Raw genomic sequence first — 27,932 nt, 5'->3', positions numbered from 1 at the left:
GCACGGCCTACCATGGTAGTTAGTATAAATCAAGTAGGTAGAAATAGGAAATAGAAATAGGTAAATTGTCTATATGTAGATGTAACTTGCATGCAACAACAGGATCGCCTTAATCACACTGAATACATCTTACTTATATATTGGTTTACAACAGTTGGTGTGGTACAGGTGATATAAAGATCTTGAGACGTGATGATTTGGATCGTTAGTCATGGTACTGTCTCAGGTTTTCGCCCAGATTGTGATCATAATTACACACTTATACATCACTTGGTGTAATAACAACAGTCACACTGTGTAAAGACCGTGGCATTCAGCTGTAGTACTGTGGCCTTCATATTTAGTTGAGTGGCCTGTACACTATGGTGAATGACCGACCTCCACACAAGTCCTGGCAATGGCTCATTTGAGTTCTATTTATCAGATTGTTAATGTTCTTCAACCAAACGTTGCTGAATAATGCTAAAAATGTCATCAAAACAGCGTCACTCGTTAGCTCTCGTTCGCGCGGTACATGGTGATACTAAGTGAGCGAGTGAGTGAGTGACTGAGGTAGTAAGTGAGTGAGAGATGGGTTTTACGCTTCTTTTAGGAGCAGACACCATACATTGGATTCGCTTATTTCACCCATGTAAGGAACTGAACAGGGGTCTTCGGCGTGACGAGCGAGAGCTTTAACCACTAGGCTACACCACCACCCTCCACAATGATATCAATGTTGCTATTTTATGCTGCAGCTGCTGGCTGAACAACGAGATGCTTCTGGTGTGTTTTGTGCCGACCGTAGGCCTTGTCATCGTGGTGAGTGTATCCTGCTTCACCTCACCGAGAATTAAGGAAGTTTTAGTTTCTGTTTTCACCAGCAATGGCACATGACACATTCCTGGTATAATTTTGTGCCGAATTTGCGTTTTTTCACATTGCTTAAATGATATTTTGTATTTAGAGGTGGTATGTTGAATACTGAGATTTATGCGTTGCTGAATTGATGGCACTGTTATATCAGTTACCAGCGTGGCACCAAAGTCACCAAACTGGTGAAGAAATGTTATACGCTTATGGAGACGTTATGCTGATGATATTGGATTCTCAGCCAGGAACTCACTAGTCATCTTGAACCTGCAAACTTAGGGCATTACCCAACATTATAGAGAAATGATACGTCAAACACAACATGGTCTAAGTTGATGAAATCACTGGAATGAGTTGGACGTGGAAGCAGATGAACAAGCTGTTGTGTTTCCATTACGTAGATCAACACGGTAATCCTGTGTATGGTCCTGAGGGTGATGTTGAAGTCGCTTCACTCGTCCGCTAAAGTTGTCTCCAGCAAGGAGGAGAAGTCTGGAATCTGGTGAGGTTACAGTCTTTTTCTATCGGGATAATATACACTTATGTCATGTTGGTGTATGCACATAAGAGCTCCCGTCTACCATCGTTCTGTACCGTCACTTATAAACCACTCTGTAACTCTCATCCTTGAAATTACACACGCATTTTGTTATCCACACAACATTATCATTTCCTTCATCATCATCGTCGTCATCATCGTCGTCGTCGTCGTCGTCTCAATACGTTTTCATGACTCAAGATAATAATTACAGGATGAGCTTGAAGGCCGCAGCCGTGTTGTTGCCGTTGTTGGGGCTGACGTGGATGTTAGCATTCTTGGCAGTGGACGCTCCCGGTACAGAAGTGGTCGGCTACATCTTTACATACCTCTTCACTATCTGTAACAGCTTCCAGGTAACTGCAAGATACCACGGTAACACCAGTACTGTAAATTTACACAAAATTCTGCCGAGGACAAGTAGAAGTCTTGACAGTTGTCTTCATTGGCCGTTAGTGTTTTGAAAGCACTTGAAACCTAACAACTTGGAACCCGTTATCAATGCATCATGGTTGCTACAAATTGGAACTGAATAAAACAGACAACTATTTTAGCACATACAAACTAGCTCTAAAGACTATTGAAATAGTGTTATACTGATCTTTTTAAAGCTCAGTGATATCTTACTCTAAAAGAATTGGAACATTTGTAATTGTCTTATATGTCACATCTGTTTATTTTCGAATTTTTGGAATTATTAAAGCTCAGTGATATCTTACTCTTGAAGAACTGAACTATTTGTATTTGTATTTTGTCATATCTGTTTATTTTCCAATTTTTCAGGGGGTCGTGTTCTTTGTATTCCACTGTCTGCTCAACGCTGACGTATGTATACCGTTTCTTAACATTGTAACGACATGAATATAGAACATGAAGCGCAATGAAAGCAAATCAGATTATTTCAATACCTAAATGGAACCTGAACAAAATTAAGCATTTTCTGCATGTATGAAATAATATTAGGAACAGAGGAACATTTTTCTGCTCACCATAGGTGCAGTCCGGATACAAGATAGTGCCAGATGCAAGAAATAGTTTTCAGCAACCCATTTTTGTTGTAAGAGGTGACTAACAGGACCGGTATATGAGTAAATATTTGTGTCTACCACTCTGAAAATATATGTCACAAGATTGAGAGCATTGAGATCTCAGAAAAGGCAAAACGAAGACCGATCTGATAGGGAGCTGACCATTTTTTGTAGGTACATTCTGCATATGACCGTCGGTACAAGAAGAGGAAGCGCCTGACAACAATGACATCTAACGACATAACGACTCTACGACGGAAGAAGAGCTCCTCCGACAATGACACCTATGTTGCTGAGCCTTCAACAGTGAAAACATCGGTAATTTTACCCCCTCCTTCACCTGCAGTCCATGCACATGTGTACACGATAGAGGACCAGGGTTCTCCACACCTTCTCCATGTTGATTAATTACTCTGATAATCCAGACTATTCTGCGTTCATATGTATGGATTAATGGGGTTCCATTGTTCCGGGGGGATGTTTCTAGGTTAATGGAAACCTTTCAAAATGCCAGGTTAGCCTACCAAATGCCATGGAATAATATACATTTATTTTACTATAGAAGTGATGTAGTTTATAGCGTAATAACAGTGTTAATACCGAAGTGTACATTGGGTCGTGGCCCGCACTACTTGATAAAAGTATAATTAATACGAGTTGTAGCTGATACATTTCCGTTTCAGATGGGCAACAACTTTTCCGACATTTCATTCGTCGAGGGGCGGAGAGACAGCAGTACGTACCCCGATGAGCAGCTGCAGCTGGAGCGACAACACAGCAACTTCGACGACTACGATGTCTCTGACACCGAGAAAATATGGCGACGGTCAATGTGTCAGGACATGAACTTTGACTCCTTCCCACGTCACTTCCGGCAGATCGGCACCTACAATGCCGGTTTCTCCCATGCAGACAACATGGAGTCAACGTTTGATGGCCCTTCGGGATCAGCGGGCAAGTTCCACTGATACATGGGTCGCAGACTTAATGATTCGGTTTAGTTTTGTTTCGTTTTTGTCTGTCAGCTGTAGGATATTTGTTGTATGGAGACAAGATACTATCAACCATATCGTGTTTATCAAATTTGTTAAAGCTTTACACCGAAACGAATATGGACCGGAATCACTCAAACAGACATGCGCGATAGTCGTAGCACCCACATGCCAACCTTACATGTAGCCAAGTAACAATAACAATATCTACAGGGAAGTCATCAAAATGTCTGTGGCCAATAAGGTCGAAATGCCTTCGGGAATTTCCCATCAGTGTCCTGTTGTCAGTAGACATTAATGATATATACTCATCTTTTTACTTGCCATTTTCAAGGTGCATACATCTACATTATTCAACCCTCCAACCCTACACATTCATAATGTTTGTAAACTTAGTTTGTTAATGAAGTAAACATTAATTTATAGTATTTCTCTCTATTTTATGAGACGTTATAATGTCTCGATTCAGCAGAATATTTCGAATACGTTTTGCTAGTGTATGTATTTTTACAACTGATGCAATTATTTCATTTGTGCCATGTATTGAGTGCCAATGTTTAGACTACCCTTATTTTGAAACGATTTGTCAAATAAAATGAAACTTTGTTCATATGTTTGTCATCATTTTACTATGTTTCAGCTTTTCTTTAAAATTATCAATTAGTAAGTTGTCAGACTGACACAGGAAGATTTCTCTTAAAGAGTTTGTCATGAATTTTCAACATACTCATCTTCCACATTCATACATCTTTGCCATCGACGTTTTGGTCGTTTATAGAAGTCTTTTTAAAGGGAAGCCCATGTCTCGTGTCCACCCCCATAATTCTGCCGGGATATTGGGAAAGCGGAGTGAAACTCTCACCCATTTGCTTCGTGTGGAAGACGGAATCCAAGAAGGAGACAAGAGAATCGGCAGTAAAATATCCACAGGTGGGTAAGTGAGTAAGAACGTTTCCGAGATTGTTCTGTGCGTCTACACCTGCTTCAGCTTCGTACACTCGTTGTGGCGGTGTACAGAGTGATCGGATTAACTATTGTCCAAACTACAAATACGATGTCAGTGTACAAAGAGAACACGTTGTACAAAATATTTTATGTGCTGAGACTCAAATTACGATTAACACACAAACACTGAAGGTAGCGAAAAGAGGATATGCAGCTTGCAGTGGGTACTCTGCCTATGCTACGCTCAGCAAGCTGGCTACACAAAGTAGTGTAGCGATGGCGCAGCGCGGAATAGGGCAGGGGAACCAGTCTACTTGTAGTGGGCAGACCATAGCTTAGCTGCAGACTAACAACGAGTTTACGTTCCGGTACACTGCAGCAGTTCATGATAATGTATCATGTATCAGGTCATATAATCTACATTAACGTCGTGTTAAAGATCAAGGAAACGGTTAATGTATAACGTTGTGATAATCAGTGTGTCAATACAAAAATATCAATGTGCTTTGATGATTTATTACAACAGCGTTGGAGAACAAATTCCCAGATTGTTAGAGAAAAACTTCCACTCGCCGTCGGCGCAGCAAGAAGCTGATTGGCTGGTGCCTCGGAAGCGGAAGTTGTCTTTACAATAATACCAAGCCTCGTTTCCATCCATAGTCACAAGTGCGTTACTCAGTGGTGGCGGTTCCGGACATTCTGAAACCGATAGCAGTCAATTATATGTTATTCCGTACCCGGTGGCTAGCAGCGGAAGTCAGATGAACAATTTTTCTGCGATGCTAACACCAGTTTCATCACTATCTTATATTAATTCATAAACGCATGTTTAAGGTAGAGCAGTAGTTAGAATCGGTGTACATGGGCGAAGTAGACATTTGTTGTGATTATGGAATGGGCTTGGCTGCTTCTACTTACGTATTTTTCTTTGATGTTTATTTTGAAAACAGCAGTGTCTAGCATTTTCAAAACTCTCAACTGGACTTGGAAAAAGATCAGGAAAGTAATACAGCTATCTGAATGTGTTTTACTTGTTACACTTCACTCCATGATCACTTTGTGCTGAGGATTCCTACTCGATTCCCGCGAGCACAGGTACATGAGTTTCATTTAATCTGGGTAGTTTTCCACAGGACCACTTTTCCTTTTCACATAGGGGCGGTGGGGTAGCCTAATGGTTAAAACGTTCGCTCGTCACGCCGAAGACCCGGGTTCGATTACCCACATGGGTACAATGTGTGAGGCACATTTTCTGGTGTCCCCCGCCGTGATATCGCTGGAATAATGCTAAAAGTGGAGTAAAACCAGACTCACTCACTCACTCACTCACTCCTCTTCACACACAAGCGAAACTTCTGTGTGTACTACTTGTACCTAAAGAGGAGACAAACAAAACATATTTTGGGCAGGCAGCCATGTTGGATGGTTGGGCTTTCTCTTACAGGACATAGAAAATTTCAAAATAATTGCTGGAACGGCACAAAATAGGTTTCACTTGCACACACCAGAATATATGCTATTCGATACAAAAAGTCTTTGTTATGTCGCTACACCTACCTTGAGACGCAGCAGTTTTTCCTGCTTCCGCCTGGCCACGTGACTGGAGGTGTGCTACCTCCTTCTCCAGTGTCCTGAGATCCCGGCGACACGCCGAGAGTTGCTGCAAGCCGGACGCGAACGCTCCATCCAGCTTGAAGTTCCATGTCTCATAGACAGGCGCATGTGCCTTCACTTCTACCTTGTTGGGATCGAACCTGGACCTGCCGCCCGTCTCAGCCACAAGAAACAGCAATACACACAGAAGTGGCTTCATTACAAACTAGGATCTGAAGAACGTGTCACCAGTAAGCAAAACACCGTTCAGACCAATGAAACAACTTTCAGTACAATTACATCAAATTTCTGATTTCCTATACACGAAACATGAAGTAATTCGAGAGGTGTATTCATCATAAAGAGCATGATTAAGAATGATTGCCGTAATTACATACGACAATGGTCAATTGTATTGCCGCGTCCATTGCCTATATACGCTGGCACCAAGCACCGGTAACCACAAAGGACCGGAAGTGGCGTAAATCACTATTCACTGACGATATCACGGCACCCTTTTGCTGGGAAAACAAAGTGAAAAGATGATTTGTTGACATTTTTTACATTCTATTCTATTCTATTCTATTCTATTCTATTCTATTCTATTCTATTCTATTCTATCATCTTTGTCTTGGTTCACTTTATCATGCTGCTCATATACTGTTAATGAACCCGTGAACACAGATGTGACACCCGACAACGTACACACTTGCCCATTGTATCACCTTTCTACACATTGTAGATTTGACGACATATCTTAACCTTGAAAAATATCTCGTTCCGACATTGTGTCCGATAGGGAAGAAATATAAAAGATTATTCAAAGGATGAAAATCACCACAAGTAGTGTAATTCTGACATGTGTTGCTTGTTGACCACGTGACAATATCTTTTCGAGAATTCCATGGTTAAACCTGTGTAGGGTACCAGCCGATAAAACATTTTAGGGATCTGAAAACACCTTTTACTGTAATGGTGCGAAGTTTAAACATTACAGACAATGGAATATTCGCCGTGGCACACCTTTGATGTGACAGACATTGTTCTGAGCTACAAACACAGGAGTGAAATCGTGTTTCCCTAATTAGATAGTGAGGGCAATTTACGTAGAATTATGCTAACAATTCCCACAGTGTTCTTACAATGTATCCTGTATAATTGTGGGTCAATTAATATTTAAGGTAGCTATTGTAAGGCGCCAACATGTTGCGTGACTATATATCGTTTGTCACGAATATGTTTATTTCTGCTCAACAAAGCTTATTATTGTAATTCACTTTAAACGCAATCGGTGTGCCATTGTGGACACTAGAGCCTAGAAGAGTGTTCATTTGTTCTGTTGACGTGGATCAACTTAGAGTAAAGGTCGGATTTTGATTCTGGCCGTCGTTGTGATTGTGAGAATTGCGTCTAATAGGATTAAATCGTGAAGTACCTCAAAACCCTGATGAAGTTTGGAACTGCGTTGACAGTTTGCCATGCTTTGGTTACCATGGCAACGACTCAGGAAATAGAAGACTTTGTGCCTAAGAATGTCCAAAAGATGTTTAGTGTTCCCTTACAAGATAAACTGGTTCTCAGTCCCCCACGTGTCGCTTCGCCGAGGACAGTGGGTCTGACGGTTGTTCTGAGGGAAGATCTGGCCGCGTGCAGTGCAGACGTCGAGAGCCTGAATAACAGACTGAAGAATCTCAACACCGTGGTGTCAGGTTCCCCAGATGTCGAACAAATGTCGGCGGAAGTTGAAGGTGGGAAGTTCTAATTGGAGAATTTTTGATAAAATTTCAAGTGACAAGTATCTGGTTGGCCAATGCTCATGATATCACACACTGTATTGCATGGGTCATTTACACGCCACTCATAGTATAGTTGACCTAATTTTGTGGTGAAAAAACACCAAAGAAGCCGTTATGTAAAAGATAATTGAAGGCGATGTGTTTTACTTACAGAGGGCTATGTTTTTGAAAAAAAACACTTTTGTTGACAAGGTCATTGCCTGGAGCCTGTTGCCCCTGAGAATGGTCACGTGTACTACAGTAGCACAATGGTTGGCACCATCGCCAGCGTCACCTGTGACGACAACTACACCTACCTGGGTCAGGGTTCAAAGTTCACGTGCACGGAGAGTGGGGACTGGAGGTCATATACAGACGAGAAGGGGCAGTGTTACCAGTCTACGTGGACCTATCCCGTAAATACATTTCAGTTTTATCTGTACTGTCTCCCAAAAGAAACGCATAGGTAATACTGACATATCACAATATTCTTTTTCAAAAATCAGATTGTTGTAGTTTCATCATTATAATGCTGGTCTGTACATGAATCAAATGCACAGCGCAAAAGCAGTTTTGCTTTTAGAGAGTCATTTGCATTTTTAGCTAAGTGAAAGAATATCGTGGTTCCGCGACTCAGTGTAAACTGAAACATTGCCATTGCCTGGAGACTGAAGAGTCTCAATCTGCCATTGCAAGTGAAAGGATCATATTTCAGTTTAACAGGAGCAGCCCATAGATGATCCAGACAGTATGTCTTCGTATGATCAACAATCACTGGCGCTTTCTGACACCTTTACAGAGTTCACCGAAGAAGAAATAGTGAAGCACATCAAAAAGTTTAAGCCAGCATTTTGTGTTTGGTACTACGCTACTTCTGTTAGAAAATATATATATTGTTGTGCCTGTCTTCAAAAACATGATAAACACTAGCATAATGCCCACTCCATTTAAATCGGCAGTAGTGAAACCTCTTCTGAAGAAATGAAATCTGGATCTTGATGAACTCAGCATCTGGAGCATGAATGAGCGAACCGTTTAGTCAGTAGAAGGCCCACGTACAAAGTTCACACATAAAATACATTAATCAGTGTATGGAATAAGCCCCAAAACAGCCAGACATCAGGACTGGTAACTTGCTACCAGCCCAAAATGGAGTGCACTATACCAGACCAAGAATTCACTAAGATGTATGGAACATTTGCACCAGACCGTCAGGCTAACTGTAAATCTAGACCGTCTCGGGCCGTCGCACCTTCCTTATTTCGTGACTTGCTCACAGTCAAACAAATGAATAGCGCAAAATTAAGGCACCTATAAGGTGTCTATCTCGTCTCATGAATAGCTGCTGTATTGATGGAGTAGTGCTGGACTGGTTCACATCTTCCTCGACAAATCATCATCAGACTGTGTTCACTGACGGTTGCTCTTCTTCTGACAACGTTCATCTACAATGTGGTGTTCCTCGGGGATATGTTCTTGGACGGGTTTCTTTTTCACACTATGCATAAGTGACTCTATTGGGATTCTCACTGACCAGTTTCAAGTATGGCAACAGTTTCAAACTAGATCCAGCTGGCGTACATTCTGCAGAGTCTTGGCAAGTCAAGTCAACACGTCAAGTCATGGATGTTCACCAACAAACTGAAGCTCGACGAGGACAAGACGGAGTGCCTTCTGGTAGCGACCACAGCTCGCCAAGAACAGACCAACATCAAGTCGTTTCACTATGGCGAAATCAGTGTTCCACTATCAAGCAGCGTTAAGGATCCTGGCGTGACTGTTGATTCGGAGGTGTTACTGGACCAGCACATTACCAGTTCGTGCAAAACATGCTTCCTACTCCCCCCAAAACATTGGAAACATCCGAAAAGCTACTCACAAAGGTGCCAGCTGTAATCCATGTCCTCTCCTTGGTGATGACAAGACTAGATCATTGCAACAACCTCTTTGCTGGTGCAACAAAATCTCAGATTGGTTGACTGCAAAAGATCCAGAGCGCATCAAAAACATTGCTCACTCTTTCACGTCGCCCCTGTGTTGAAAGACTTCTACTGGTTGCCCATTCCACAGCACATTTATCATAAACTACATTCTCGCCTTCAGATATCTCTCTGGAAATGTTCCTCGTTATCTGTCCGACCTCATTTCTCCACACAAACCAACAAGATTCCTCCAAACGTAATCTTCTGTGCATTCCTAAAGTCAGAACAATCAAGTTTGGTCAAAGAACTTTCTCTTATGCTGCAGCTTCACAGTGGAATCATTTGTCACAACATCTGAGAGAAATAGAAGACCTTTCAACCTTTTGAACAACACTAAAGACCCACCCCTTTCCAAAAAGCTTTCTCATCCCGACAGCATGCATTATACGTGTAAATATGTGTTATAAATGAACTATTATTATTGCAAGTGTTTGCAAGATACTTCTTACAGTGTTCCTTTTTCGGTGGAGAAATGTCCCGTGAAAAAAACGTCCGTTCGTTATTGCTCCTAACCAGTCAGGAATTCCGCCATGCTCACGATGGTGAAGTTGGTGTAGCCTGATAGTTAAAGCGTTCGCGCATATCGTAGAAGACCCGGATTCGATTCCTCACATGGGTACAGTGTGCAAAGCAAATTTCTTGTGTTCTGCGCCAGACACACCAGTGGCCGAATTCCTATGGCTCAGATCCCAATTTGTGGGTCCTTTACGACGTTAGGGTAACTAACGGGTCCGGGATAAAAAGTGTGAAACCCATAACTGTTGTTGATCGTATATAGTGTTGATATATAGATATATTTACAGACAGGAAACTTCGTGGAAGGCCTTCACGTATTGTTGTTGACTGTATATAGTGTTGATATGTATATTTACAGATAGGCAGTTTCATGGAAGGCCTTCCTTATAACCTAATGGCGGGAACCAGGATCAGTGTACTCGGTCGCTGCACGGTCACAGACTTGTAAGTTTTATACTCTTTCATGAGCGTAATTCCATCCTCCTACAGACAGACAGACAGACAGACAGAAGAGGTTATTCAGTAAAAGGCTACAGGCCCATCGTCACTGTTAGGGAACTTGGTTACAGCGAGAGTGGAGACTTTGTGTTTTTTGCGACGGAAACTTTGATAAACAATCGTTTTATAGTGACAAATAATCCCGTTGAAAAGTGTAAAAGATATCCGTGTTCCAGTGAGGGTTTATCCTCTTTCATCATAAAACATGTGCTGTTTTATCTGCGAAAAGAAACGTACGTATCAGTTTCCATGAACTGGTCAAATGTCACAGAAACTTTATGATTACGAAACTGATGGAAACGGAAAATTCATTCAATGTCACAAATAAACCGCAATCCCAAAATATACCTGACGGGGTATGATCCGTCCAAACTGGTCAGTGAATAGGAATGTTAGTAAACTTTTATTCAGCTCTCTTGTAATACTGATTTTCTAGGTGTACAGGTCAAGTATTACCTTTCCCTTCCCATGCTGATACTAAAATCACAAAGACTCTGGGACATCTCGCAAACTTTCTGTTGCAAAAATCACAATGGATTCACCCTCACTGCAACCAAGTTCCCTACCAGTGATCATACAGTCATTTGCATATGGTATTGATCGTCAGTGCACATGCTGTTTAAGAGGAACATTTCTAATGTGCTTAAATACATAACATAATAATACACCATCTTTTATGATACAGTCATTACTTGTTTTCAAAAGCAAAATGCACCAGATTTATGAGTCTGAGAGGTTATGACATTTAGTTGGAAAGATGTTTGACTGTTCACTGTTTTCATATGTTGATGAAGAGAGGTTTGCGACAATTGAGCGACGTTCTTTCAAGGCGATGTTTCAGTGTGTATTCTCGTGTCAGCAGGCTACCATTCCATAACAGGTGATTTTTTTAGAAAATGCATGTCTACATAAGCATTTCGTAGATTCTACTTGAGATATTATCACGCAGTGCTGGTAAGAAACACTCAGCTGTCACCAAGCTTTTGAAATCTTTTCAGGTTCACTGTGGCTTTAGTGGATCTGGCAACAAACAGGAAGGTGTTAGCCATGGAAGTGGACATGTCCACCAGAGCTGTCCGCAGGTACCACGAGGTGGACGGTATGGCGCCGGGTGAAACCTTGACTGCTTTCCCCTTCACGGCAGAACAAAGCTTTAACATCACACTCAGTGTGCGTGTTAACAACATCCAGGTGAGTGAGTCTGGTTAATATCACACCATACAGCGTGCAAGCTTCAGGTAACCGGAAACACACGAAGTAATGCTGATCGTCTGAACGTAAGTCTCCATCACTGATAGCAATAACCGGGCAAAACCCCGTTGGGGTCACGAAAATGGGCTGATAACAGCGATGGTGACAACCATACAGACGTTATCAAGGTGAAACTAGGCATCCTGTTCATGATCAAGTTCCTGGAACGCCAAAGGGACACAACTCTGAACAGATGACTATACTCAAGGGATCTAGTTATTCACATATGCGGTCCTGAATCATATAGCTGTTGGTGAGAAATGTTTGTTAACAGTGATCTGGACCACAGATTGTAGATATGGATGTACATCTGGTCATGAGTCAAATAAGTATCACAGTGTTTGATTTACTGGTTTGCTTCATGTGCAACCTGATTTTGCATTATTCTTGACAAAAGAACATATGTATATGAAAATATCTTATCGATATTTCACTCGTGCAAGATAGGCCTGTAGGGAAATACTTTCTGTGTGTTGATCTGTAATTACTTTCAGGTGTCTCTCCCAACGACATTGTCTCTGCTGGAATAGTGAATTACCCTTTTCTCGTGAATCTGCATGTTTATGTCATCTTATGACCTCATAATGTAACATTTTCTGTGGCTGATGCGTCATGTGTGTAAAATTAATTTATTGGTGATATAAGAACGTTATTATGTATAGCATGCTGACAGGCTGTACCTATCTTGAAACGTAGGATCGAAATTTCAGTAGAAGCGACAGACACATACAGAGAGCATATTTTTATTTCACATTGTTATTATAAATAAAAAAATATATGTTCCCTATATATCGTATGTCTGCGGCAAATCATCGGTCCTGCATGGTTTTTCAGAGTGTAGGCAGGCCTATTTGTAGGTATACACTGTCGATGAATGTCGTTTTCTATAAAGTAGTGTTTATTTTCGCTTAACGGTCGCGGAACAATATTCAACCTGTATGACATCAGTTCGTTCAAAATGCAGCCTGAATCAGACAACCGATATCGTAAGTAACTGACTTCGCCGTCGGGGCAATCAGCCGTGTCAGCGAGACTAACAACCAGTTTTAAGTCCATGGGTGTGTTTAGGTATGCATTATATACCCTTTGACGCTAGTAAAGTACAAACTTTCCGTGGCTGTTCCAGGTACTGGCGAACAACAAAGAGATGCAACTGTGTTCATACACCACCCAGGCTCTCAGTCTCGTCAGTCACATGTCCATCCAAGGAGGGATAACAGTGGAACGGGTGGACCTTATCTACCCCTAAATGGGTTACAGACACTTTTGCCGTAGCTTTCCTTTCATCCTCGGTTGCCCAAGGTATTTCATCCCAGTCTCGCACGGTGACACACTAAATACAACACTCGGGATTTGAGTTACTCTGTTACACGGCGAGTCTAGGTGGGTGTATGACCATCTTGGCCACACCATTCTAATGTGTACTTCAGACTTCCTCCCTGTCCCACAAGGAAACACATGTCACAATCGGGATTTGGATCACCCCTCATTATCATCATCCAACTTCATCGTCATTATCATCATCATCATCATCATCATTAATAACGGCTATCCAATAAAATCACGTTCAGTTACGAGGGAAATCTGGTGCTAGGCTACAGAGTGGACGATGAAAGAGGTGACTTCCTGAAGAAGTCATGACGACAACTGGATGTTTGTCAGAACAGAAAAGTTATATAATGCCATGCTTTGTCGAGGATGTACACAGAAAGCGAAACGCTTAACTAGACACTCTTTTCTTTTTGTGTGGCTTCCATTAGACAACTGTTAAATCCACGATAACTCATAACTTTCACGGCCAAACTCACGACATTTTAAACGACAACTAATCACACTTTGAGATGAAATGAGACCAAATAAAGTAACCTAGTGGTAACACCTTGTGTCGGCTTATCTGTCTAAGTACTTGTCTGTATTACTTGGCCGTTAGCTTGGATTAATCGTCCTTTGTCTGCATGTGTTCCGTGCAGAAGGAATGGACATGTCCTACAATACTCGAGAAGTTCACTTCCAGTAAAAGGGGGGCATCTTTACAGGGGTTCCAGGTCTCAAAGAGATTGCTTCGTGTAATGAGTAAGTGGGTGAGTTAGGTTTACCATTGTCTCCGGCGGTATTCCAGTTGTATTAGGGCGTGTCGTCTTGCCCTGCACGTTTTCTTTTATGCCCAAATCCACGCTGACGGGATTCGAACCAACAAAACATCTCAACACAGAGTCAGAGACGGCAGAGCCAACTATCAGTCTCTTGTGTAAGGTCAGATTTCAGCAAACAGATTGTCACTCTGAAGACGTGACAGCATGTATCCGTAGAATAGAATAGTCATTTCAAGAATCTGTCAGGGAGGAAGGAAACTGAGGGTTGAAATAGGGTTTTGCATCTCACAAAAGATTATTGCTCTATTTTTATCAATTATGCACATTGTGAATCATAATAAAATTACTGCGTGCGTTGTGTTTGACACAGTCCCTGGTGCAAGAAACTTATGAAGAGAAAATAAGTATTCATATATTTTAATCATCAAACAACAGTAAGTTTTTCTTGACAGATATCGTGATTTGGCAATATTCAACATAAAAAAACGATGTATCGCGAGTAGTATAGGAACTGACTGGCTAATTGTTTCATCATTGCTGGACCCTTGATTCATTAAAATTAAAGACTTATTAGGGACTGGTCTAAGACTCTCATTCCCTATACTACTACCGTGGCCCGTTTAAAACATGGTATCGCGATAAACGACAATGTTAATCTTTGTATCGATTCACTGTATCGGCGGTCCAAGGATCGATGCATCTATACGTATCTTTCTTTGAATGTCCCTGACCACACAGCTCTATTTTTGAAGCATGCTAATCATGTTGACGTGACAAAAACATGACACAAACTTGTTGGATATTAATAAACTGCTGACTTTTCAGGACATCAAAACGCACTTGTTTTCCAGTTACGGTTCTGATTTCAACTTCTCCCCCAAGATTTTCAATTTGTACATTCTGTAACACTGCGACTGTGTATGCAACGTAGTACTCCACATAACAGCCGGTACTTAAATAAATAAACGGTGTAAATCACACTGGGCACAACAGTGAAAAGACAGACATATTTCAGTAACAGTTTATTGTAGAAGCATGGGCAGTAGTAAAAGATGACAAGTTCAACAACAACAGAGTAACAGTAGCTGTTGTTAGTCCAGGGATGTGATCAGAAGCTACTGACAGTCTTGTACATCGCTTTGCACAGTATTTCAGTATTCAACAGGTGTAAGATCAATGTGTGAGAAAAGTTTTAAGTGATGTAGATCTTCCACATTTTCCACTCAGGTGAGAACCAGGAACATATATGGTGCTTAAACTTATATGGAGAAAAACAGGAAATAGTTTGAATTAACTCAAGGATGTCATGTCATGTCATGTCATAGGAACCTCAAAACTACCATATTCTAATATCATTTTAGAAACACATTTCAAAGATATTTCAAACACTTTGTAGTGTACGCTGTGCAGTAGCATGTTCAACAATCCTGGACCAACAACAATTATCAGAAACTCTGAAAGTGACCAATAAATTCAAATAACAATTAAAAATTCATAAAAATTACATCTGTAAAGATTAAAATTATAAAACTTAAAACTGACACGAACATACACAGATATAAATAATCTTTACACATTTTTCATTTTTCTTTTTAAAAAAAAAGATTAAATAATGACTTATTCCTTCTGCAAATACAGCAAAAAATACATTAGAAATAAAAATTAATGGCTCTTGTTATGATGAAATTATTCAATTCATTAAGTAAAAAGGAGCATCTTTTGTCACTTTCAGCGGCGCCACCTTGTCACAAAGACTATAACATGAGGAGATGAGAATGGAAGATGCAGACGCTAGCACAGACTCTCTATGTACATATTTACATACAACATTATATACAAAACAATGGACACTAGTATACACTATGATACAGTTTCTAATGTACAGCGTATACACAACTACAGTCAGATCTCCACAGTCACACACACTCACATCATGGCAGTCACACAGAGGCAGCTCTCCACAATCAGACAAATCTCCCAGTAATGACAGCAATCACAGTCAGTCATACTGACTCAGGCAAAATGGCACTTTTTAGTAAGACACATGAGGCAGTAAGCACCGAATTGACTTTGTACAATTAGGAAGCAAATGTGCATACGAAAGGATGCCGGATCCATCGGTCAGATCTTCAAGTCCATAAGTCTACAATGTGCAGTGTTCAGACTAAATGTGAGAGTCGAGGGGCCTTGGTTATTACCATGTTAGAGGGTTAATACCTATAATGGAAACCACAGACTTTTCATACTATAGCCCACCTATTCCATATGGTCAGTAGCTAGTGTATATAAGAGCCGCAAATTCAGATATTGTTATGTTACCTGCTGAATAGAGTAGTTTTCTAACTGGAGAAAATCCCTAGGTGTGAGACAAATTAAAAAACCACTTGTTTTGAGGGTTCGGAGATATGCCATAGTTACATACAATAAATATAGCACTAACAATGGCTGTCAGAGAAAACAAAGTGTATAAATCGCACATAAATAGTCAAAACAGTTCATCATAAATTCGTTTTTCTACCAAAACTGTAATAACATAATTTCCCTACAGCTACATTGTTGACAGCTACCATCCCCATGGTTCTCTCGAAGCATTGAGGTCCCTAGTGTAAGTAATGAACCTGGACATAGTGTCAACTAGACTACTGACTTGGCTACTACGCTAATACTATCTCCTGGACTGAGCCACGGAGATAACTGACATTTGGGCTGACTTCCTCATGTGCTCCAACACTTGGGGCACCTTCTCCAGGCGTGACTTGACATAGTCAGGCAAATGGTCATTTTGGTAAAACCTGAAACATAAAGATTGTCAGTATTAATGCCAGTTTCAGACAGTATGGACATATTAGTTCAATTTCACTACACTAATAAATGTTTTAAGATGAAACATTTGAAGTTCACATTATGTCATATCAAGAAAGCCATTTGATATCAAATTGTAAAAAAGAGTAATAATATTTCAGAAATACATGTATTTACAATGAGTTGGTGTACTGGACATGCACAGTAGGGATAGACATTATGCAAATCTTTTAGTGATAGCAAAACTAAACACCATCACAATATATTGGACATTCTACCAGCCTTAGTACCCACTAACTAAGGGAAAGACCTGCCCCAATTAGAGAAATCCATGTACACGTCAGCAGTCAGACCCACCTGAATGTCTTGCCCTGTTGGTCTATGAAGGTGACGGTTGTAGCATTTGACTTCATCCCCAGCTGTGTCCCATCATTGAAGTTAACCACAATCTCACCATTTGAATACTGAAACAGGACAAGTCATGTTACAGGGATACACAATAAACATATATCCAAAAATTGAAACTTTAAGTCAAAAAGATCCAAAAGAAACACTTGCAATTGTTTCATGGAAAAGGTTTAGTCTCCTCACCTAGGTACATCTACAGACATACTTTACACTGAAAACATTTTATATCAGCTTTATTACCGGAAAAAGTGTTATGATGAGGAACAACTGTTCAACTTTGATTCTATATGCAAGGTACAAACCTTCTGGCCCCAGCCTATGTTCGGAACAAACATCTGGTGGACGACATCTTTGTTGGGCTTCCTGGGATCGCCACTGGTGCCTGAGGATGTGCTGCTGGTTGCCATGGAAGCCTGTGAGGTGAGAGTAGAATTATGTCTATCTCCTGCCATCAGCCGTGATGTGCACTGACTTCCTGCCTCTGTCACTGCACTAACAACTGTTCCATCAAACGATGTCATCTGTAAAACAAGGACTCATTTAAGAAATGCACATTATACAAAATAATAAATACTTGAAATCAGACATTATTTTCTTTGATAATGACTTTTTTCAGGTGGAAAATGAATTAACATAAATCATGATTTTTTACAGCAAATAATCCTGGTTGTTGATAATTGTAAAACAACACAGAAGGCCAAAAATGTTCACTGCTCACCATGGGTGGTGACTTCATCTGAGAGCACTTGGTTGTGTCATGGTCTTGAGAAGATCTGGTGTCAGATGTGTTGTCACTGGACTTGCTGATGTCACCCAGGCCCGAGTGTGGGCGTCTCCCTACAATGACAGGGAATAGATGGTCCTTGCCACATCCTGTGCTTTGCAGACTGCTAATCACCGACTCCAGCTCCATGCACTGTGTCTGACACTGTCACAGCAAACAAATTATGGGTTAATGACTTTCTAATGCTGTTCTTGTTGTTCTATTGTTGTTGTTGTTGTTGAACACCACTACAAGGTCTGTAACTAATGAAGTCTGGACTAAACCATTGAGTGATTGATGTCATAAGCATCTTTCTCTGCGACTGGGTGAGTGGGTGAGCGAGTGAGTGAGTTTAGTTTCACGCTGCACTCAGCAATATTCCAGCTATATGGCAGCCATCTGTAAATAATCAAGTCTGGACCAGACAATCCAGTGATCAACAGCACGAACATCGATCTGCGTAATTGGGAACCAACGACATGTGTCAACCAAGTCAGCGAGCCTGACCACCCGATCCCGTTAGTCACCTCTTATGACAAGCATAGTCGCCTTTTATTTTAAGCATGGGTTGCTGAAGGCCTATTCTACCTCAGGACCTTCACGGGTTCTCTGTGACTGGGATAACATGACAAACATCATATAAGTCTGACCATTAGACCTAAGGACCATTAGTGACTGGCCTGATTGCCACTTCTAACTCGGGTCTTCCATTCATTCCCCTATGAGGCTGATAACTACTCAAAATTCACACGTTGTAACCATGAAGTACCAAACCAGCAGACATCACTGAACAAAATTATGCATCATCTTCATATTTTCCTAGCAGGCACAAAGACAAACATGAAACTTTGGCTAAGGTCAGTCCAGTTAAGCTTTTAGTTCTTACAATTTCCATAGGTTCCGATAAGATTAGCATTGAACCTTAAACAAGGGAGGCAACTGACCTGTTTGAAATACACCAATAAGTCCTTCGTGTCACAACTAAGATGTTGCTCCATGGCCTGTGACTCCAGGGCCAGTGAGGTGCCATCCTTCTCTATAATCCTCATGCCCTTACTGCTGGCTGTGAACTTAGCACCTAGTAAAATACCAACACATGACGTGAAGATTGTGACAAAAATTACGCATAGCCACTTCATTCAAATAACAATCCCAATTCCCATAATCTGCAATGTTTATAGTAAACGTTAGTTTAACTAATCAACTGTTATCATAAACTTCTTTTTTATTTTGGACAAAATATCAACAACGAACTACTTATGAATTCATAATTATTGTTTACTGCAATCAATTTGCTTTCACTATTTAATCTTGTCTACAGGAATGTCATTGTCAAGCATATAATTTGTAAAGGAAAATGAAACAACAAAAGACCTTAGAGAACAAAATTATTAAAGGCTCCTCACCATCATAAAACACAGCTTCAAAGTCTGCATCAGGAGCATTCTCCATCAACATACACTTGGCTCTCTGAGTGTACATTGTCACCTTCGGGGTCTTGGACCGGACAAGGTTCACAAACCTGATGCAGAAAGTCACCATGGTTACACAATATGTTACCAGGGCTCCGTTTCACAAAACTCTCGTAAGTCTAAGTTCTCGTAACTTTTCTCATAGCATTTGTACCTCTAATACTGTAACACAAGGAGTATGAATGCTATGAGAAGAGTTACAAGATCTTAGCCTTACGACAGTTTTGTGAAATGGGGCCCTGGTAAGGAAGACATCTCAAATATACATTCAAACATTTTCTGCTCAAAACACCAACTTTACTTAAAATTTCAAAATGCATGAACTGTTGCATGATGTTATTATTGCATCTGAAGTTTTTTCCTTGGCATGTGAATGAAAACCCACATCACAAAGTCCAACAAATATCAACATATATTAGCCACACTATAAGTCAGCTTCTGAAGAGGAGTTTACAAATTGATTTTCTAAGTAACATTTCATACTACTGAAAAGAATATTTACAAAATTATAAATCACAACCACTGCAGTTGTCATTACAAACACTTTCAAAATAGAAGCCATACCTTGTAGCATACTGATATTTCTTGTAATACTTTTCCGGCATTGACCCATATGCAAATGTTTTGAGCATTTCATCATCTGGTGATGGCGGTCGGTCTGTGACAACAACTCCATGGCCCTCGTTAGGCTGGTATACACTGACCTGTAACCATGGTAATGAAATAACAGTTGTAACAACACATTCCTTTACAAACATCCACATCCATAGTTGAATACAAGGAACACAATGTCTCAATTTAGTATTTATTCACTTGACACAAACTAATTCAGCAACAATACCACATGCGGGTTCTACTGAACACTTTCACACCATATGTGAGAGTAAACATTAGCCACATTGCCACAAACTACATTCTTCAGCTCCCTAGCTTGTGTTTCACACCCAGCAAGTGCTGTGTTTAAAAGTTAAACACTTCCCCAGGAGAGTTCACACCACCAATTCCTCAGCTTAACACAACCCGTGTGATACCCTCTAGTCAGCTCATCTATGTTCATCAAGATAAGTGGAGAGGTGCTATACACAAACACCTACTGGCAGTCGGGGTAACCACAGATGTTGCATACATATATTAAGTCCTTCTGTTGATATGTGGGGAAAGACACCACAGGGTGCTAATCACTGTCAAAGGGAGATAATCATCATTATTGATTAGCACTCAGGAAAAATACTTAGAACTATATAACAGTGCTCCAGATTCTGAGAAAGATATTGTATCAGCTTATTATGTTAAGGAAAAGAGTGAAAAATGAAGGGTTTGCATGTCACAAGCTTATCACATTCATCAAATATGCTGGAAAACAATATTTCACTTAAAGAATATTCTCTACCTATCAATGCTGGAAAACAATATTTCACTTAAAGAATATGCTCTACCTATCGATGATGTACAATAAACTTTTACATGCTTTAAAAAGCATTAGAAGAACAGTGAGGAACCTTTCATTACAGTTTTTAATTTTCATACTAATACCACATGCATAAGAATGAAAATCAATCAAAAATAAAGAGTTCAAACCCATTCTAATATATTCCAGTTTATAGTTCCTTGTAAATTGTTACTTTAACCTACCTGACTGCCATCTGCTGATATAGAGAAGACCTCGACAACTTTCTCCATCTTGTTCTTGCTCTTCAGGAATTCAAGGCACACTTCACCTGTCTCCAGAATATTCACCTGAAGTCAGAGACAGTATGCATACCTATAAACTTTAGCATACTGAAGTATCATCAAATCACACATACTCACAACAAAGCAAGCCAGATTTTATTCTAGGCTTGAGTGAAAGGGATAGGGTTGCTTAACCAAGACACCTGCAATGATTTGGGTCTTAAGATACAGGAGTTCTGAACAATTCACATTTCAAGATCAATTCAATAGAATAGAATATGCCTGCATTTAAACAATCATTAGGACTACCATGTACGACTAAGTCTAAAAGAATAAGTTGGCACACTCCAAAACAGTTGTTTGACAAATTGTGTGATCACGTAACAGACATATGTTCTCACTTGGTTACCTCTTACTGCTCTCAAATACTGAGCAACTAACGGGATCAGGTGGTCAGGTTTGTTCACCAGTGACGTGGTTTACACTGTATCCCAATTGCATAGATCAATGATGATGCTAGTGATCACTGCATTGTCTCGTCTACCCTCAATTATTTACAGACTGATGCCATAAAGCCAGAATGATGCTGGGTGCTACATAAATTTTTTTTGTCAACAGTTTGTTTTACTCAATGAAGTTATTTACAAGATAGTTTCACAGTGATCACATGCAAATCAAAATACATTTGTGCTGTGAAATCACTGTTACAATGCTTAGGGAAACTAGTAATCATAACTAAAATGGTCAACTTACAATAGCATTCTTTGTCTTCTGTCTGATAGGACGTAATCGCTGAGCATTAAGTTGTGAGGCTAGCTCTGGGCTGTGTCGATCTTTCTTTTCATTTCTCTCCCCATATCGATGTGAATCCCCTCGTGGCCCAACAAGATCTTGCATTGACCGAGATTTAACACATGCATTCACCTCCTTCTCCGAAATGTGAACCCTCTGTCCATAAGGGGATGAAAACTCCACGGGTCCATGCAAGTTGGGCATATGGGAGAGCTTCTCCTCCACCGAAGCTGACCTCAAGAACGGACTCTGAACATTTTGAACACATAGGCCCTGAGAACCATAACTTGAGGAAACATTCTCAGGTTCATGCAAACTCCCAGGTTTTGAGTCAAACGTCAACACTCGTTTCGTGTTCTGTAAACTGAAGTCTCCATCATGAGATGAAGAGTCAGATCCAGCACTGAGATATGGTTTCACTGATTGTGCAATATCAGCACTGCTGCAGGTGTCAGAGAGTACTCGGAGCCCCGGACTGGCTGGGATCCTTCCTGTGCTGGAACTGTGGAAGGAGGCGCAAGACCATGTGGAAGAACTGTTAGTCTGGGACCCCTCCTGGTAACGGGTGGGGTCAAACAGGTGGGGCACAGGAGTCTTGGTGGGCAAGACATTGTCTTTGTGTCTCTTGGAATAGTCTAACATGTTTTCTTGGGAGCTGTACTTCCTGACGATAGGTTTGTCTGTGTTGTGTGGGTGACTTAACACTCGGTGCTGACTAGCAAGGTTGCTCTGACGAGCCTGGTATAGCTCAGCCTCTCGCTCACTGTAAGAATATTACATTCATTACATCACAGACACTACTCAAAACTCTCATCAAACATTCTGACCTTACATCTGAAGAAAGATGTAGACACTTTTCATAAAAAAAACATGCAAAAGCAATTCAAACCCACACCTTATTTTTCTGATCTGCAAAATACACACAGGACATTTACACCATGTCAAAGTAATAACAGAATCCTGTCGTACCTGTCTCGAAGCCTGACTGGGGGTGATGGAGGATGACGCTGGTGAGCTGACTGACCACCCAACAGTGGCTGATGACCACTACTGGTGTAACTGCCACTGTCTGAGACGTTGCTGTAATGGCCATTGCCACAACGTTCTTCATCCTCCATGATCTGAGATTTGATATCCTTGATGGGGAATGCTGGCATAGGTTTACGGATACTTGACAAACCTGATCTCCCCGACATTACAGTCGCCATTGTCCCACGACCACTGTCCATCGACACTTCCGGACACTGCAAATTCGGTAACAAAATACATTACAGTTTCTGTTATTACAGTAAATTTGAAATAAATTATGCCAAAAGAGAAGAAAGTCAATTCAACAAAAAGTAAGAAATACACAACTGATTTTGACATAATTAAGCACCCAACACCTGGATGTTAAGCTATCAGAAAGTGATACAAACCTTGTGGGCAATTTTCCTACTGCCTGAAGAACTGTTGGTCATGAAAGGATGACTTAAGAGTTCTGAAACATTAAGCATATTTTTGCCATTAACATGATAAATTTCAAACAGTTTTGAGATATCAGATCAAACCTAGATCACATTCATCAGCAACATGTCTAACAAGCATAGCATACTCATGCCTACCATCAATATGTTTGTGTCAGTGAGAAGTCTAGAAGTTGCAGTATCATATACTTATGCTACAGGTCTGGAGATGAAGCCCTACAATGGTACAATGTCAAGGCCATTGCTGGTGTCCCTTTCCATGATATTACCGAAATACTGCTGAATGAAGCATCAAAATTAACTTATTCCCTTTCAATATCCTAATCAACTTCTGATACACTGATGCATATGAAAACTTTTCACATCTAATCAACCTCAACCATACCTCGAATAGGGATTCTTTCTTTAGGATTTTTGCGTAACAGTCCCTGAATGAGATCCTTTGCTTCTCGAGACAAGTGTTCTGGCAGATCATACTCTGCCGATATTACACGATTCAGTGTCTTCTTCACAGCATCTGTGTCAAATGGTGGCTGGCCCACAAGGAACGTGTACAACATGCAGCCCAGGGACCACACATCCGCTTCAAGGCCATGTGCAGATCTCATCGCCACCTCTCTGGAGAAAAGGTGATGACAGTTATAACATTGGCAACAGTTTTTACAGATACTTGATAGATTACACAAACATCAATTCAAATTTCAGAGAAAAGGAGATTAACCAGATATGATTGTGCTACTCACGGAGAGATGTAGTTTGGTGTGCCACACATTGTGAAATGCTTCTCATCTGGAACACTCAGCTGGGTTGCCAATCCAAAATCTCCTATTTTCTGAAAAACAGACACAAGTTCACAACAATGTTAAGATGATACACACAACATTTCAAACGTTTCTTTAGGTCAAACAAACTTCAGTGAGACTATGTTATACATCATAGAAGATTACTTCATCATACATGTATATATAAGTTGGAAATAACACTTAGTAAGTATATAGTTATACAACATTTAGAGGATATATTTGGACTTATACTATTAATCAAGTTAATGACTTGACTACTTACAACATTCATGTCCTTAGAGAGGAGTAGATTTGACAGTGTGAGATCCCTGTGGAGGATACCATGTGAGTGCAGGTACAGCATCCCCTCAACGATCTGCTTCATAAAGTGACGAGCTGAAACAAAAGATATCATCATCAACATCATAGTTTGGGCATTTGAGAGGTTCATCTGATAAAAGGGACAAGAAATGTCTCAAAATGTAAGGTATAATTAAGAAGTTGTTATTCATACAAGTTGCTCCACTTTATGTTCAATGACAGAATCAAATAAAGCAAACTAGTATTTAGTACATAGCTAGGGTGTAACTTATGTATATTTGTTGTCGGTTACATCTGTAAATGTCTTAGTAATGTTTATATACCTTCATCTTCAGTAAGCACTTTACAGTTAGTTTTGAGATATCTTTGCAGTTCCCCATTGTGGCAGATCTCCAGCACCAGATACACATAGTTGCTGTCCTCGAAGTAGTTGTATAGCTGCACGGAAAAACACAATATAGCACCCAAACATTAAAATTTATTCAAAATAGTGTTTTTAGTGTTCAGCAATAAGTCATTTCTTTCAGCACTGTAGCATTTCAACATCTTTTGACAGCTTGTGTACATAAATCAACAGAGTTTATTTTGTCTGAACATGACAGAGAAAGTCTATGCATCATAAATTCAATAACTACAAACCTCCAGTACCGCTGGATGCTTTAATCTTGAGTGAATTTCTACTTCCTTTCGAACCCTTACAACCATGTTGGCAGCTTTCATTAATTTCTTATCAATCTGTAAAAAACAACAAGCAAAAATACAGTCATAACTGAATTCATAACACAAAGTACAATTAAAAAAGATTGATGTTTTATGGAAATGTATGACATGCGTTAATTTTTTCAAACAGTTCTCACTATAAAGTCAGTCTGGAAAATTTGTTTTTAAACTTAGAGTTATGTCAACTAAAAACTAATGCAGAAGATTCAGACACTGATAAGGCATATAAACCACTGTAATATTAGGAATCATCCTGTTAATTAAAGCAATATTGAAAACTTTACCATTTTTATGGCTACTTCTTGTCCCGTCTTATTGGATCTTGCACGGTAGACACATGCAAAACCCCCTTTGCCAAGGAGGTTCAAGACCTGATAATCCTGAATAACAAAATGACTAGTGAAAATCTAAAACTGAAATGAACACATTATGTGTTAACTACAATTATTAGTTAAAATTAACAGTTATTTAAGTCATTACAATATTTTCCAACAAAGGATAAACCTTTTGATTCCTAAGTGACAGCCATGGTGGCTGTGATGGTAAACATGGCATACATGGTGAAACACAGGTCCATACTTGAAAAAATAATTTTATAACCCAATGACATAAAATAAAAATGACTGAAAAATTATTCTCCATGGCAACTGTCATAAAACAACCATGCCTTATACAAATGACGCTAGAACAAAATATAAACAAAATACAAAGAGTAGTAAAATTTAGAAAAATGTCTAATTCGTAAATGTTCACACGAATGTGTGAACTTTGAAAAAACACAATTAGTGAATTACGCTGAGAGACTGAACCACAAACCATGATCATCTTGTTAGGTTGAAATGAAATATAAGTGTATATGTGTGACCATCAGCAGAATGCAAGATAGCGGTCCAAGATATGTGTTTGTAATCCGTAAGTTTCAAGTCAGACACATGTCATATCCAAGTTCCGTTTCGAATGTAAACAATCTTGTCGCGGCTAACATCGAACATACGAATATCGATGTAACTCCAACGGCATCCAAGACAGTTATGTCCACAAATCACATGTGATCATGTGTATAAAGGTGTGGGGAATCGATCACCAAACATTCCGCTATGTGTCGAGAAACAGCTTAGGATTAGGCCTCATTAGCGCTAATACGTGATCAGACTTGCACAATGCAAATTACCTCCCTTGTTTCCAATTCCAAAAGATCAACTAGACGAACATACCTCGATATTTTCCGTCATGGTTTGTTATCCCGTTAGATCTATTATCCTTCAGAACCACAGTCAGTTATCCTAAGTGACCATTCTGTAAAAGGAATATTTTCCGTACAGTTTGTGTACTTTGAAGCATATTTTGCTACTCTCCTGTTATTAACAGTTTTCAAAATCGCGCCTATATCCGCCGACGGAGAGTAGGCGCGCGGAAAACATGGCTTCGTGAATACGATTGGATAAACAAATAAAGCACATCGTTCTGTTTTAACGATTCTAACATGTATCTATCACTTAGTTTTCATTTTTGTGTATAAAGGGAAGAAATATTTTACCATATTTGGTGGTCTTTTTTACAATTTTCATAATTTTACTGCGAATTGATAAGGTACTATATTCCTTAATACTACTCCAACTAATTTGAACGAAAAGGTACTCAAGTAATGTTTGCAAATGTTGGTATATTCATAACTAATTTAAGACAAAAAAAAACAACCATTGAAAAAAGGTTTAATTTAACTTACTAATATTCTTTGTTGGAAACTATTACATGTAAACATAAATATTTAATACACATGTCCATAAAATAATATACTCCCAATCATAAATTGCTGCAGAAATGACTCCTTTTAAAATAAAAGAAACACTAACAGTGTTTGTACACAGTAAATATGTACAGAATATCACGTTGTGTGCCACTAGTTGAATATGATTCGAGGATAGACGCCAGTATCAAACACAGGTGGCTAGCGGAGGCAGACAGTTGACTCAGGGAGATTAGTGCCTTTCCTGTCATTGACTAATTACCAATAACGACCAGTCATTGTGTCAAACCGTCTAACTTAGGTTGGCATGGCAACAGAACTTGTTAGCGACACCTTTAATTCCTTTGAAAACAGATTGAGAGATTATTGTTAGACAAAAATTAAAGACTGTATTGAAGGATTAGAGTTAAACCTAATTTTATCTATCAGTTTAAAAATTAAATGAGCAATTGAGCATGAAATCTCCGATAGCACAATTAATACTGCAAACATCGGCTCGTCTACTCAAGTTGGATAGAATACTACTAACGGAATCACTAATTAGATCTTTTCTCAAACTGATCTACAACATTGTAGAGATGAATGAAAATAGTATGTCTATCTCCAATTATAAGGTATTAGGAGTAAGGTACTTCAAAGGCGCTACAGTCGTGTTGAAATGGATTTTGCGAGGACTGCACGCTGAGTTAGAAATATTCAGAAAAGGATTTAATTATTCATGACCGTCAGAGAATAATATCACAGTAGAACACATAGTAACTCAGAGTACGGCTTAACTTTTTGACGAGATCCGACAATACACAAAACATCCCCGGATCGTTAAACCGTCATCGTCGTCGCTAGCACCATCGTTATTATTATCGTCGTCGTCATCAGCATCGTCATAATCGTCGTCGTCATTATCACCATCATCATCCCAGTCTTG

The 27,932-nt window shown here is 39.8% G+C and overlaps 4 protein-coding genes across 6 annotated transcripts in view; 2 read left to right on the top strand and 2 right to left on the bottom strand.

Annotated features, from left to right (window-relative positions):
• The window catches only part of LOC137273001 (adhesion G protein-coupled receptor L4-like), a 32,093-nt gene extending 28,121 nt beyond the window's left edge, over window positions 1–3,972 (top strand). For all 3 annotated transcript variants that reach the window (XM_067805441.1, XM_067805439.1, XM_067805440.1), the window contains exons 22-27: window positions 738–801; window positions 1,254–1,354; window positions 1,605–1,746; window positions 2,174–2,215; window positions 2,593–2,736; window positions 3,102–3,972. In XM_067805441.1, the coding sequence (XP_067661542.1) occupies window positions 738–801; window positions 1,254–1,354; window positions 1,605–1,746; window positions 2,174–2,215; window positions 2,593–2,736; window positions 3,102–3,386 (778 nt within the window). In that variant the 3' untranslated portion in view covers window positions 3,387–3,972. The remainder of the gene's footprint in view (window positions 1–737; window positions 802–1,253; window positions 1,355–1,604; window positions 1,747–2,173; window positions 2,216–2,592; window positions 2,737–3,101) is intronic.
• Window positions 3,973–4,855: 883 nt separating this feature from the next.
• Window positions 4,856–9,805, bottom strand: LOC137273000 (uncharacterized). Its single transcript, XM_067805438.1, has 2 exons — window positions 5,913–9,805; window positions 4,856–5,054 (listed from the first exon to the last, which is right to left on the bottom strand). The coding sequence occupies exons 1-2, from the start codon at window positions 6,166–6,168 to the stop codon at window positions 4,873–4,875; spliced, it is 438 nt and encodes a 145-aa protein (XP_067661539.1). The 5' UTR covers window positions 6,169–9,805; the 3' UTR covers window positions 4,856–4,872.
• A 780-nt stretch (window positions 9,806–10,585) lies between these two features.
• Window positions 10,586–13,843, top strand: LOC137272999 (uncharacterized). Its single transcript, XM_067805436.1, has 3 exons — window positions 10,586–10,665; window positions 11,718–11,910; window positions 13,097–13,843. The coding sequence occupies exons 1-3, from the start codon at window positions 10,592–10,594 to the stop codon at window positions 13,217–13,219; spliced, it is 390 nt and encodes a 129-aa protein (XP_067661537.1). The 5' UTR covers window positions 10,586–10,591; the 3' UTR covers window positions 13,220–13,843.
• Window positions 13,844–15,072: 1,229 nt separating this feature from the next.
• LOC137274589 (serine/threonine-protein kinase PLK4-like) lies at window positions 15,073–26,670 on the bottom strand. The gene is made up of 18 exons (XM_067807860.1): window positions 26,475–26,670; window positions 25,545–25,640; window positions 25,180–25,275; window positions 24,864–24,978; window positions 24,503–24,615; window positions 24,181–24,269; window positions 23,823–24,055; window positions 23,390–23,451; window positions 22,941–23,215; window positions 21,933–22,734; window positions 21,141–21,245; window positions 20,073–20,212; window positions 19,443–19,558; window positions 18,981–19,114; window positions 17,992–18,201; window positions 17,576–17,794; window positions 17,223–17,329; window positions 15,073–16,855 (listed from the first exon to the last, which is right to left on the bottom strand). Exons 1-18 carry the CDS (start codon window positions 26,490–26,492, stop codon window positions 16,729–16,731), a joined length of 3,057 nt encoding a protein of 1,018 aa, XP_067663961.1. The 5' UTR covers window positions 26,493–26,670; the 3' UTR covers window positions 15,073–16,728.
• Between the last annotated feature and the right edge of the window lie 1,262 nt (window positions 26,671–27,932).

The sequence above is a fragment of the Haliotis asinina genome, chromosome 2 (genome assembly GCF_037392515.1).
Source record: "Haliotis asinina isolate JCU_RB_2024 chromosome 2, JCU_Hal_asi_v2, whole genome shotgun sequence".
NCBI lineage: Eukaryota > Metazoa > Mollusca > Gastropoda > Lepetellida > Haliotidae > Haliotis > Haliotis asinina.
The sequence above is the reverse complement of the archived record's forward strand: the minus strand, read 5'-3'. Positions and strand labels throughout refer to the sequence as shown.

Excerpts from the sequence above, each read along its gene's own strand:
- LOC137273000 (XM_067805438.1), bottom strand. The coding sequence starts at position 6,168 with ATGAAGCCACTTCTGTGTGTATTGCTGTTTCTTGTGGCTGAGACGGGC. Across the intron at positions 5,055-5,912 it reads AAAAACTGCTGCGTCTCAAG|AATGTCCGGAACCGCCACCA; the intron begins GTAGGTGTAGCG and ends TATCGGTTTCAG.
- LOC137272999 (XM_067805436.1), top strand. The coding sequence starts at position 10,592 with ATGGAAGGCCTTCCTTATAACCTAATGGCGGGAACCAGGATCAGTGTA. Across the intron at positions 10,666-11,717 it reads CGCTGCACGGTCACAGACTT|GTTCACTGTGGCTTTAGTGG; the intron begins GTAAGTTTTATA and ends AAATCTTTTCAG. Across the intron at positions 11,911-13,096 it reads TGCGTGTTAACAACATCCAG|GTACTGGCGAACAACAAAGA; the intron begins GTGAGTGAGTCT and ends TGGCTGTTCCAG.
- LOC137274589 (XM_067807860.1), bottom strand. Across the intron at positions 24,979-25,179 it reads AGCATCCAGCGGTACTGGAG|CTATACAACTACTTCGAGGA; the intron begins GTTTGTAGTTAT and ends TTTTCCGTGCAG. Across the intron at positions 23,216-23,389 it reads GTAGGAAAATTGCCCACAAG|TGTCCGGAAGTGTCGATGGA; the intron begins GTTTGTATCACT and ends CCGAATTTGCAG.